This window comes from Rhinoderma darwinii, chromosome 2 (genome assembly GCF_050947455.1).
Source record: "Rhinoderma darwinii isolate aRhiDar2 chromosome 2, aRhiDar2.hap1, whole genome shotgun sequence".
Classification (NCBI taxonomy): domain Eukaryota; kingdom Metazoa; phylum Chordata; class Amphibia; order Anura; family Rhinodermatidae; genus Rhinoderma; species Rhinoderma darwinii.
Genome location: NC_134688.1, coordinates 81,670,357 through 81,682,067, shown reverse-complemented (window position 1 = coordinate 81,682,067; position 11,711 = coordinate 81,670,357). Strand labels below are relative to the sequence as shown.

The following is an 11,711-nucleotide window of genomic DNA, read 5'->3' as shown; positions in this document are numbered from 1 at the left end:
GATAAAGATGGCTACATCCGCATTCAGAAGTGAATAGGACAGTTTAGACAAAGAGGTGAACAGGGATAGAACTTAAAGGGGTTGTCCGGGCACAGGGTGGTTTTTCAGACTGATGACCTATCCACAGGGCTGTGGGCAGAGCTTCCTCCTCTGCTCTTGCTTTTTGGCTCTTGTTTACTTCGTTTGTGTAACTAAGAGTAGATGACAGAGTAGAGGATAGGTCACCAGTATTTGATCCAACACCCGGACCCCGCACTGATCAGCTGTTTCGGCTCGGATGTTATGCAGTGTTCAGTGCCAGAAGAAGATGGCTTCGTACACTGTATAGCGGCCATCCTATAGTACTGCAACTCTGCTCCTATGCACTTGGATAACAGCAGAGTTGCAGTACTGCAGCATGGCCGCTGTATTTCAACCGGAGCCATCTGCTTCCGGCACAGACATCCGGTGCCCGGAGGCAGCCGAAACAGCTGATCGGTGTGTGGTCCGGGTGTCGGATCATATACTGATGACCAATCCTATCCTCTGCTCTGTCCTCTGCTCTTAGTTACACACACGGAGTAAACAAGAGCCGAAGAGAAAGAGGACAGGAAGCTCCCCCCACAGCCTGTCCTGCAAGAAATCTGTGATCCTGTCAGCAAGGAGAGATGGTAAGTTCCTATGTGTATCTATATGTCTCTGTGTGTGTATATGGGTGTATATATATAAATCTCTGTGTTCGTATGTGTATATGTTACAGTATGTGTGTGTCTGCATGTATTTATGTCTCTGTGTATGTGTGTGTGTTCACTATTAAAGTAGAACAGATAAAATGAAGATATCTGTGCTGCCCCCTATATACTATGCTGCCCGCTATATACTATGCTGCCCCTATATACTATGTTGCTCCCTATATACTATGCTGCCCCTGAATACTATGATGCCCCCTATATACTATGATCCCCCTTATATACTATGCTGCCCCTATATACTATACTGTCCACTATATACTATGCTGCCCCTTATATAATATGTTGTCCCTATATACCATGCTGCCTCTTATATACTATGTTGTCCCTTATATACTATTCTTCCCCTATATACTATGATGCCCCTTATATACTATGCTCCCCCTTATATACTATGCTGCCCCTATATACTATACTGTCCACTATATACTATGCTGCCCCTTATATAATATGTTGTCCCTATATACCATGCTGCCTCTTATATACTATGCTGTCCCTTATATACGATTCTTCCCCTATATACTATGATGCCCCTTATATACTATGCTGTCCCCTAACTACTATGCTGCCCCTATATACTATGTTGTCCCTATATACTATTCTGCCCCTTAGATGCTATGCTGCCCCTTATACACTATGCTGCTCCCTATATACTATGCTGCCCCTATATACTATGATGCCCTATATACTATGCTCCCCTTATATACAATGCTTCCCCTATATACTATACTGCCCCTATATGCTATGCTGCCACTTATATACTATGCTGCCCCTATATAACATGCTGCATCTTATATACTATGCCGTCCCTTATATACTATTCTGCCCCTTATATACTATTCTGCCCCTTATATACTATGCTGCTCCTATCTTCTATGCTGCACCCTATATACTATGCTGTCCCAATATACTATTCTGCCCCTTATATACTATGCTGCCATTATATACTATGCTTCCCCTATATACTATGCTGCCCCTTATATACTATGCTGCCCCTTATATAATATGTCGCCCCTTATATACTATGCTGCCCCTATATACTATGCTGACCCTTATATACTATGCTTATATACTGTACTACTATGTTTAATTCATGGAATTAAACTTTTTAAAGTGTATCTCCAGTTATATGTGCCTCTGTGTGTGTTTATATGTGCCTGTGGGTATACTTATTAGAGTGTGTTATTGTAAAGGATTTGCCAGACACAGCTTCTGTGTCAACGCCCGTGGGCAATCAGTCTGCACCTGCTCCTAAGTCTGTGAGACTGACTCCATCTTCCACCACTCAGGATGGCAGGCTTAGGAGTGGGAGAGCCTATCACAGCCTGGCAAGACAGAGCTAGTTCCCGCCCACTGTCTATTTATACCTGCCTTTCCTGTTCCTCCTTTGCCTGTGATTCTTCTATGCTTGTTTCCTGGCTTTCTGCTGCTGCTTGTACTACTCATCCTCTGCTTGTTATTGACCTTGGCTTTCTGACCACTGTCCTGCTCAGCGTTTTGTACCTTGCTCTCTCCTGGTTTGACTCGGCTCGTTCACTACTCTTGTTGCTCACGGTGTCTCCGTGGGCAGCTTCCCGCGTTTCCCTAGCTTCTGTGTACCCTTGTCTGTTTTGTCTGTCTTGCACTTACTGAGCATAGGGACCGCCGCCCAGTTGTACCCCGTCGCTTAGGACGGGTCGTTGCAAGTAGACAGGGACTGAGTGGCGGGTAGATTAGGGCTCACCTGTCTGTCTCCCTACCCTGTCATTACAGTTATCTGTGATGTTACATAGGACTGCAGATAACATCTACTATATTATCTGTAATCAGAGAGTTATCACTGTGTGTTATCTGTGGTGTTACATAGGACTGCAGGTAACATCTACTACATTATCTGTACTGTGTATATATGTGCCTGTGTTGGTATATATGGGTCTGTATGTGAATGTGTCTTTGTGTTTGTATATATGTGCCTTTTATGTATTTGTATATGTTCCTGTCTGTGTATTTATGTGCCGGTGTGTGTGTGTGTGTGTGTGTGTGTCTGTATGTCTATATATTTACCTGTATGTATGTATGTATGCATGTATGTATGTATATATGTATTCCAGAATGTGTGTATATATATTTGCCTGTTTGTCTAAATATCTGCCTTAGTGTACTGTATGTGCAGTATATATGTTCCAGTATGTGCGTGTCTATATATGTGAACCATTCAACCTAAGGCCGGCCCTGGATAGGTCATCAGTATGAAAAACCACCACGTGCCCAGGCAACCCTTTAAAGGAGTATTCCAGCTATTAACATTTATCAACTACCCACAGGATTGGTGAAAAATGTTGTATTAGTGGGTGTCTGACCACTTGGACCCCATGATCACTAGAATGGAGGACCCCTGTCTCTCCCAATAAGCATGTTTATGATGGGGAGGTCTTGTATAGAGCAGAGGTCAAAGAATACACGCTGCCACTTCAAAAACTCTATAGGAGGAATGAAAACAGCCAAGTGACAGCAGTGTGAATAGTACTTCTTCCCACTGCAGACGTATTGACTTTTTCTCCCATTCTAGTAATCAGTGGGAGTCCCAGTGGTCATAACCCCACCAATCTAAAATACATCCCCTATCATGTGAATAGGTGATAAATGTATCCATTTTATATCTTAATCAATATTTATTTATGTTTAGATATATTTTTAATTCAGTTTTTATTGAAAATTTTTAAAGAAGTAAACAATTATCCAATGTGGTGTATAATTAATGAAATTACTGCAATGAAGCAATGAATGTCAGACTCGCAGGTACATAAAATTCAGATAAATGTTAAGTGGTAAATAGTTGTGCATTGAGCCTAACGAGAACCAGCATTTGTACAAACAAATGGGAATTCATAACAAAATTATGAACAGGGTCGGAAACGAGATTAGGATGGTGTCAGTCATAAAGAATAGATGATTTATCATCATTCATCAGTTTCGTGGGAACTACCTACAGGTTACAATAGGGAGGTTCTTAGCGCACATTTTGATCAAATTGTGTGAGCCCACCTCTATAAGATAGATTTAGCAGTAATGCATATTTATTTATATTTAGCGGCTTAGGTGGCATTAGAGTTCGCGGTGTGCTGTTGCCATTTTCTTGTGTGCTGTATAAATTTTCAGTCACAGGCGTTCTTGCACCTGTCTACACGTTTTGTTTCATTTTGTTGGAATGTGCTGTTCACATTTTTGTGATGTTTATGTGATTCATATATGTGTGGTTGGTGACTGCCTCCATTTTTGATCTTGCACTTCTCCCATTCTGCCCTGGGTGATTTTAATTAGTTTAATGCCGGTTCCTACCATCCCCAAGTATATTTAGGCTTAGTCCCAGTTCTGAGTGTATTTGCAGTGTAGGTTCCCACCTCTTAGAGGTCGCTTTGTCGTGGCAGGTGGGCTCACACAAGTTGATCAAAATGTGCGCTAAGGACCTCCCTATTGTAAGTAGATTTAGCAGTAATGCATATTTATTTCTATTTAGCGGCTTAGGTTACATTAGTGTTCGCAGTGTGCTGTCGCCATTTTCTTGTGTGCTGTATAAATTTGCAGTCACAGGCGTTCTTACACCTGTCTACATGTAATTTGTTTAATGCCGGTTCCTACCATCCCCAAGTATATGTAGGCTTAGTACCAGTTCTGGGTGTATTTGCAGCATAGGTTCCCACCTCATGGAGGTCGCCATGTCGTGGCAGGTGGGCTCACAGAATTTGATCAAAATGTGCGCTAAGAACCTCCCTATTGTAAGTAGTTTTAGCAGTAATGCATATTTATTTATATTTAGCGTCTTAGGTGACATTAGTGTTCGCAGTGTTCTGTCGCCATTTTCTTGTGTGCTGTATATATATATACATATATATATATATATAAATATATAAATACATATATATATATATATATATATATATATATTTATATATATATGGGGGAGGCAATATCATGGTGTGCCTTAACCAATCAAATAAACTGTTTCAAGGACTACGGCCCCATGCACATGACGGTGCCCGTGATCAAGGTCCGTGATTACAGGCACGGCTGGCCGATGACAGCCACCCGCATTTGCGGGGCGTGCTCCCATATAAAGTATGGGAGCACAGTCTGTAAAAAGCAAAGAGTAGGACATGTCCTATCTTTTACAGAGCCTTTCTGTGGCATGGACACCTTCCCGTAAATATATACGGGAAGGTGTCCGTGGGCAACAGAAATGAATTGGTCCGTAATTATGGTCAGCATTTATGGACCGTAATTACGGATAATTTCTGCGGTCATGTGCATGGGGCCTAAGTGTATTGTTCACAGGACTTAGTGTCATCAAATGTATTTATTTATGTCCCAAAGGAAGTATAAGAGAGGACCTGTTACTAGTCTTCACATCAAAGAGGCGATCTGGTCAGCAGAAAATAGTGGCATAGCGGCCACTAGTAACTGCAGAGATGTCGTACCGCAAACAGATGAATTAAAGTTGAAACCACTCGCACTACATTAAGAGAACCATGCACATGTGTGGCCGATTCTCCCTTCATTTTTTGCCTTGATGAAGCTGCCTCACCTGGCAAAATGGTAGTCAGGGACCCCTGTTCTTTTGATAGTTGAGGTTCCCAGAGGTGGGACCAGCACCCAGTATTAGACTGAATTGTACCCTCTATATATACAGAACATGTGCACATCACTTTGTTGTTCTCATTGCACGTGCAAGACATATATTAAATAAGGTCTGATGTGTTATTTGGGTTTTTCTGGTGTAAAAAAAGTTGCAAAATGTAGCGCACGCAATATTTTAATTTTTTTTACTTTTCTTGCCACTTTCCAATAGTGGCGAGAAAAAGGGTGGGGTCTAGCCTAAGGGGGTGGGGTCTAAATAAGAATGACAGATCTCCCTTAATTTATGGCAGAATCTTCAGTTTCAGATGTAGATTTTCATTTGCTCAAAGAAGGAGTAGATTTTCATTTCTGTTGCACGAACAGCCAAAAATGCAACACATTTATTAAGAGCTGTGCACCTCTCAATAAAATTAGAGCACATTCTCCCGACATAAATTAGTTTAACACTGGCGTTTGAAAAACCAGTCCTAATATATTCCCCTATAAAGCCTAGTGACAAGTCGTTCTTGAAACTCCTATTAATACATTTCTGGTACATTGTCTGATAAGCAATAAATAATAATAATAACAATATGGCCACCACTTCTACTAATAGTAATAATAGCACATCCCCGCAAGTAACATAGATTCATAGAATCATGTGCTTGTTCATTTTAAACTCTCTTTCTTTCCTTGACTGAGAACAGGGGATCTATTGTTTCCACATGACAAAGTGATGTCCTAAAGAGATTTACTAGCACCATAGCAACATTCCTTACCTGTTTGTAAAAAAATACCTTGCTAACCACAGTTTAGGGAGTGACACTGTTAGATTTAGTCATTACAGTATCTGCAATCTATTACATGCATGCACAGCAGAGTTGTGACTGACAAATGATGAACACATAACCTCTCCCTGGGTGGGGAATGAGTATTGTAAAACATCACAATGTACATTTTCTTATGCAGAGGTTTGCTTTTTTTTTTTTTTTCCATATTATATTAGTTGTTTGATTATTTGTAGATTTTCTAATGCAAATATCAATATTTCATTGTTGGCTCAGACCTGTTGATTCTCTGAACTTAGTACATAGTGTTGTTCAGGAATTGGCTTCTTTAAAGAGGCTCTGTCACCAGATTTTGCAACCCCTATCTGCTATTGCAGCAGATAGGCGCTGCAATGTAGATTACAGTAACGTTTTTATTTTTAAAAAGCGAGCATTTTTGGCCAAGTTATGACCATTATTGTAGTTATGCAAATGAGGCTTGCAAAAGTCCAAGTGGGTGTGTTTAAAAGTAAAAGTCCAAGTGGGCGTGTATTATGTGCGTACATCGGGGCGTTTTTAATACTTTTACTAGCTGGGCGCTCTGAAGAGAAGTAACATCCTCTTCTCTTCAGAACGCCCAGCTTCTGACAGTGCAGATCTGTGACGTCACTCACAGGTCCTGCATCGTGACGGCCACATCGGCACCAGAGGCTACAGTTGATTCTGCAGCAGCATCAGCGTTTGCAGGTAAGATCGACTTACCTGCAAACGCTGATGCTGCTGCAGAATCAACTGTAGCCTCTGGTGCCGATGTGGCCGTCACGATGCAGGACCTGTGAGTGACGTCACAGATCTGCACTGTCAGAAGTTGGGCGTTCTGAAGAGAAGAGGATGTTACTTCTCTTCAGAGCGCCCAGCTAGTAAAAGTATTAAAAACGCCCCGATGTACGCACATAATACACGCCCACTTGGACTTTTACTTTTAAACACACCCACTTGGACTTTTGCAAGGCTCATTTGCATAACTACAAAAATGGTCATAACTTGGCCAAAAATGCTCGTTTTTTAAAAATAAAAACATTACTGTAATCTACATTGCAGCGCCTATCTGCTGCAATAGCAGATAGGGGTTGCAAAATCTGGTGACAGAGCCTCTTTAAGGATATCAATCAATTAATTTATCATATCCTCTATCTATCTATCTATCTATCTATCTATCTATCTATCTATCTATCTATCTATCTATCTATCTATCTATCTATCTATCTATCTATCTATCTATCTATCTATCTATCTATCTATCTATCTCCCAGGTCTTCATATCTATATTGCAGCAATCTAGTGGGTTAGGATTTACACAAGAAGTCTTCTAGCTGGTGTGCTGACTTGTTATAGTCAAGTGTCTGGAATGGGTGAAAAGATTCACACCGAATACAAGCTATTGCATACTTTTTGCACTACATATAATAGACATGTACGTTGATCAGATGAGCTCAGTGTTTAGATTGCTGCAGGGCATGCCAAACCCATTATTGAGGTAAGATGATACATACACTTCCTTGGACCAAACCCACATACTGAGACAGATAAAAAGGGGAGTTTCATCACTGAGCCGTTCACTCTGCCTTCTTCTCTTCTCATCCTCAGCATCACAGATCCAGGACCATGTCTGTATCTCGCCAAACAACTTATAAAAAAACCTTCAGTGCTGCTTCTGCAGTTCCATCAGGGCTAAACCGAGGTGGCTTTAGCTCAGTCTCAATGTCTCGTTCTGGTGGTGGTGCTGGTAGCCGGGTAAGCTCTGGTGGCTTTGGCAGCAGGAGTCTTAGTGGCTTAGGAGGAAACAAAAGAATGTCCCTGAGCTCTCAGTCGCGTTATGGATATGGCTCTGGGTTTGGAGCTGGTAGTGGAGCAGGTTTCGGTGTAGGTTCTGGATACGGTGCTGGTCAAGGATACGGTGCTGGTCAAGGATTTGGTGCTGGTCAAGGATTTGGTGTTGGGCAAGGATTTGGTGTTGGGCAAGGATTTGGAGGTGGACCAGGTTTTCCAGTTTGCCCACCTGGAGGAATCCAAGAAGTCACAATTAATCAAAGCCTTTTAGCTCCTCTCAATTTGGAAATTGACCCATCTATTCAAAAAGTGCGCACAGAAGAACGAGAACAGATTAAGACTCTTAACAACAAATTTGCAACCTTCATTGACAAGGTAGGTTCTTTTCATGCTTCATATTTTCCCTGCTACACTAGACATGCAAAAATCTCTAGAATAATGCATTATTGATTATAATTGCTTTCTGTTGCTACATAGGTACGATTCCTAGAGCAACAGAACAAGGTTCTGGAGACCAAATGGAGCCTCTTGCAAGAACAGGGAGTCAAGACAGTGAAGAATAACATTGAACCCCTCTTTGAAGCCTATATTAATCAACTGCGGAGACAACTAGACAGCCTAGGAAGTGACAAGGGTCGTCTGGAATCAGAGTTAAGACAGATGCAAGATGCTGTAGAGGATTTCAAGACAAAGTAAGTGAAGATGTCGCCTGTTTCTTGAAGCATGCTTAATTAAGCCTGAAATATGTCCATGCTGAGTTTTGGGGGCAGAAACTCCTTTTTCAAACATCCAAAATGTGGGAATTTAGAATCCCATTCATTTATGACTTGTTTCACCACAATGAATGAATCAATCAATGAATCAATCAATCAATCAATCAATCAATCAATCAATCAATCAATCAGACTGGTAAATGCAGATCAGTTAATCTAGAAAACCTAGAATTGTTACAGCCATCAAACTCCCGTCTTGCTCAATGTTTATTGTAAGTAAGAATTGGATAATTAATGTTCAGTATTAGAACATGTTTTATGTAAAACTTGAAGTTTTGAAACCGACATGACATAGCATAATTCTTACATGTGTTATGACCGTGAATGGAGATGAACTGTACTTGCTGTTGGTTAGTATAAACATATAATTATTTTTTGCTTAGATACGAAGAGGAAATTAACAAGAGAACAACTGCAGAGAATGAATTTGTGGTGCTCAAAAAGGTGATTATAATTGCCAATCACAGGAATGTAAATTGTAGAGATTTTCTTTGTAGGATGTTGACTGATCTAAACTTTTGTTGACTTAGGATGTAGATGCTGCTTACATGAACAAAGTAGAATTGGAATCCAAGGTGGATGCTCTGAATGATGAGATCAACTTCCTGAGGGCTCTGTATGAAGCGGTAATTATAATTTCACACATTAACTATGTTCTGTAGTATATGTTATGTAAACATAGAAAATCAGTTGGGAGGCCATTATGGGAACAAAAAGAAAACAAAAAAGTTGTACTACCATCATATTTGCCAAATATTTGGCTAAATATTGAGTTACTGACGTAAGCGTTAGAATAAAGAGCCCACACAAGTCCAAAAAGCTTAAAAAAATAGTAGATAGTATAATGAAAATATATTGGGAAGCAATGGGCACTATGGGGATATTTTTTTCCCCTCTAAGTCCTCATCACCATTAACAGACATAAGTAACCTTTTTCCATATTCATTTCAGGAACTTGCCCAGATGCAGGCACAGATCTCAGACACTCAGGTCGTATTGTCTATGGACAACAACAGAGCTTTGGACCTTGATGGTATCATCGCTGAGGTCAAGACTCAATATGAGGAAATTGCCAACAGAAGCCGACAAGAAGCTGAATCTTGGTACCAAACAAAGGTGAGTCCTACTTAGTAACAGTAAGGAATATATAGCTTAAATTATTTATAATATTTATAAGCGAGGTTTAACTTTTGCAAATTTAGAATGATATAAAACATGACATCTGATGTTAAAGCCGAACTCCACTCATAACCTGAAAATCTTGGGTTGTGGTAATGCAGTAAACACTTGCAGGATACCTTGCAGAAAAACTGACATTCAAGTCGTATTGACGGGACACATTTTGTCATCAGCTGTAGATACTTAACAATGTCACACATCAACTTTCCTTGTATAGCTTATATGATATGTATCTAATCTTACATTTTATCATTCGTGTACTTATTCATTTCGTCTCCAGTATGAGGAGCTCCAGATGTCTGCCGGAAGACATGGTGATGATCTGAAAAGCACAAAGACTGAAATCTCAGAGCTCAACCGTATGATTTCCAGACTGCGTTCTGAAATCGACAACGTGAAAAAACAAGTAAGAAAAATAGCTTGAGGGATTAAAAATAAGTGTCAGGAATGAATATTGTACTGTAACAAAGAGATTGTTACAGTGTCACATTGTCTCAGATTTTAACTTCTGCCAGGAAGGTTGGATTAAGGAAATTAATAGCATGCCTATAAAATTAGAATGGAATATTTGTTGCCCCAGAAACCTAAAACTGATTTCAACACAAACCTTAAAAGGATGAAAGGCGCATATCGCTTTTGGCAGAAACCTTCTGTCTTATATTAGAAGATATTACGTTCATGTATATTCTGAAACAAATATTAATGATGGATTTATTTCATTAATAAATAGTGCGCCAAACTGCAGACCGCTATTGCTGAGGCTGAGGAACGAGGAGAACTAGCATTGAAAGACGCCAAACAAAAGCTTACAGAGTTGGAGGATGCTCTTCATAAGGCCAAGCAGGACATGGCTCGCCAACTTCGTGAATACCAGGAATTGATGAATGTCAAACTTTCTCTGGATATTGAGATCGCCACCTACAGGAAACTGCTGGAAGGAGAAGAGAGCAGGTAACTGCAATAAAATCCATAACCATATATTTCTATCAGAATTTTCCGTAGTATTGAAGCAAAATGCGTCAGTATAAAAAAATCTCTCTCAGGACCCTGAAGCGGAGTAGAATTGTAAACCTCTTTGACATGTCTGGCATATTCATGAGTGTCCGTTCCCCCCACACAGCCTCCGCAGATTCACAACTTTCTCCCTATGCACAGTAAAAGGGAGAAAGCTGTTAATAATCGGCAGCTGGGCGGTAGGAGCAGCAGCTCATGAATATGCTGGACTACTTCCCAGCGCAATGCGAGCGCTGCATGGTTAAGATATCATGTTCAAATGACATCAGATGAACTATTATTTATCTACATGGAAGATCTGTTATTACCTGAAATGTATATTATTAGTGGACAGATATATTTCCAATTAAAAAATGTAAATTGAATTTTTTTTTATTTTTTAGGTTGGCTGGAGAAGGTGTAGGAGCCGTAAACATCTGTAAGTCCATCTATTCAATTCATGCTTAGAGATATTCTGTATTTTTTATATGGAATAATCCATTATGTCTAACTATACAATTTTTTTGACAGCTGTTGTAAGCTCATCCTATGGTGGTAGCAGTGGAGCTGGTCAAGGCTCTGGAATGGGAGGTGGATACGGCTCTGGAATGGGAGGTGGATACGGCTCTGGAATGGGAGGTGGATACGGCTCTGGAATGGGAGGTGGATACGGCTCTGGAATGGGAGGTGGATACGGCTCAGGAAGCGGAAGTGCATATGGTGGAGGGATCGGTGGAGGAAGTTTCACTGCCAACAGTGGAAAACAGGCAAACTTTGGCTCCGGAAGTGGCAGCAGCTCAAGTGTAAAAATTGTTTCAAAAACCTCCACAAGTTCCAGGAGATATTAG

General features: G+C 40.5%; 1 protein-coding gene across 1 annotated transcript; it reads left to right on the top strand.

Moving 5' to 3' along the window:
• The first annotated feature begins 7,753 nt into the window (after nucleotides 1-7,753).
• On the top strand, nucleotides 7,754-11,711 carry LOC142740673 (keratin, type II cytoskeletal 5-like). The gene is made up of 11 exons (XM_075850085.1): nucleotides 7,754-8,015; nucleotides 8,094-8,293; nucleotides 8,396-8,610; nucleotides 9,075-9,135; nucleotides 9,222-9,317; nucleotides 9,643-9,807; nucleotides 10,151-10,276; nucleotides 10,601-10,821; nucleotides 11,268-11,302; nucleotides 11,395-11,454; nucleotides 11,527-11,711. The coding sequence occupies exons 1-11, from the start codon at nucleotides 7,754-7,756 to the stop codon at nucleotides 11,709-11,711; spliced, it is 1,626 nt and encodes a 541-aa protein (XP_075706200.1).

What these genes read in the sequence shown, in the direction of transcription:
- LOC142740673 (XM_075850085.1), top strand. Translation starts at nt 7,754, where the DNA reads ATGTCTGTATCTCGCCAAACAACTTATAAAAAAACCTTCAGTGCTGCT. An exon ending in CTGGAAGGAGAAGAGAGCAG is followed by an intron (nt 10,822 to 11,267) that starts GTAACTGCAATA and finishes TTTATTTTTTAG; the next exon opens with GTTGGCTGGAGAAGGTGTAG. An exon ending in TCAAGGCTCTGGAATGGGAG is followed by an intron (nt 11,455 to 11,526) that starts GTGGATACGGCT and finishes CTGGAATGGGAG; the next exon opens with GTGGATACGGCTCTGGAATG.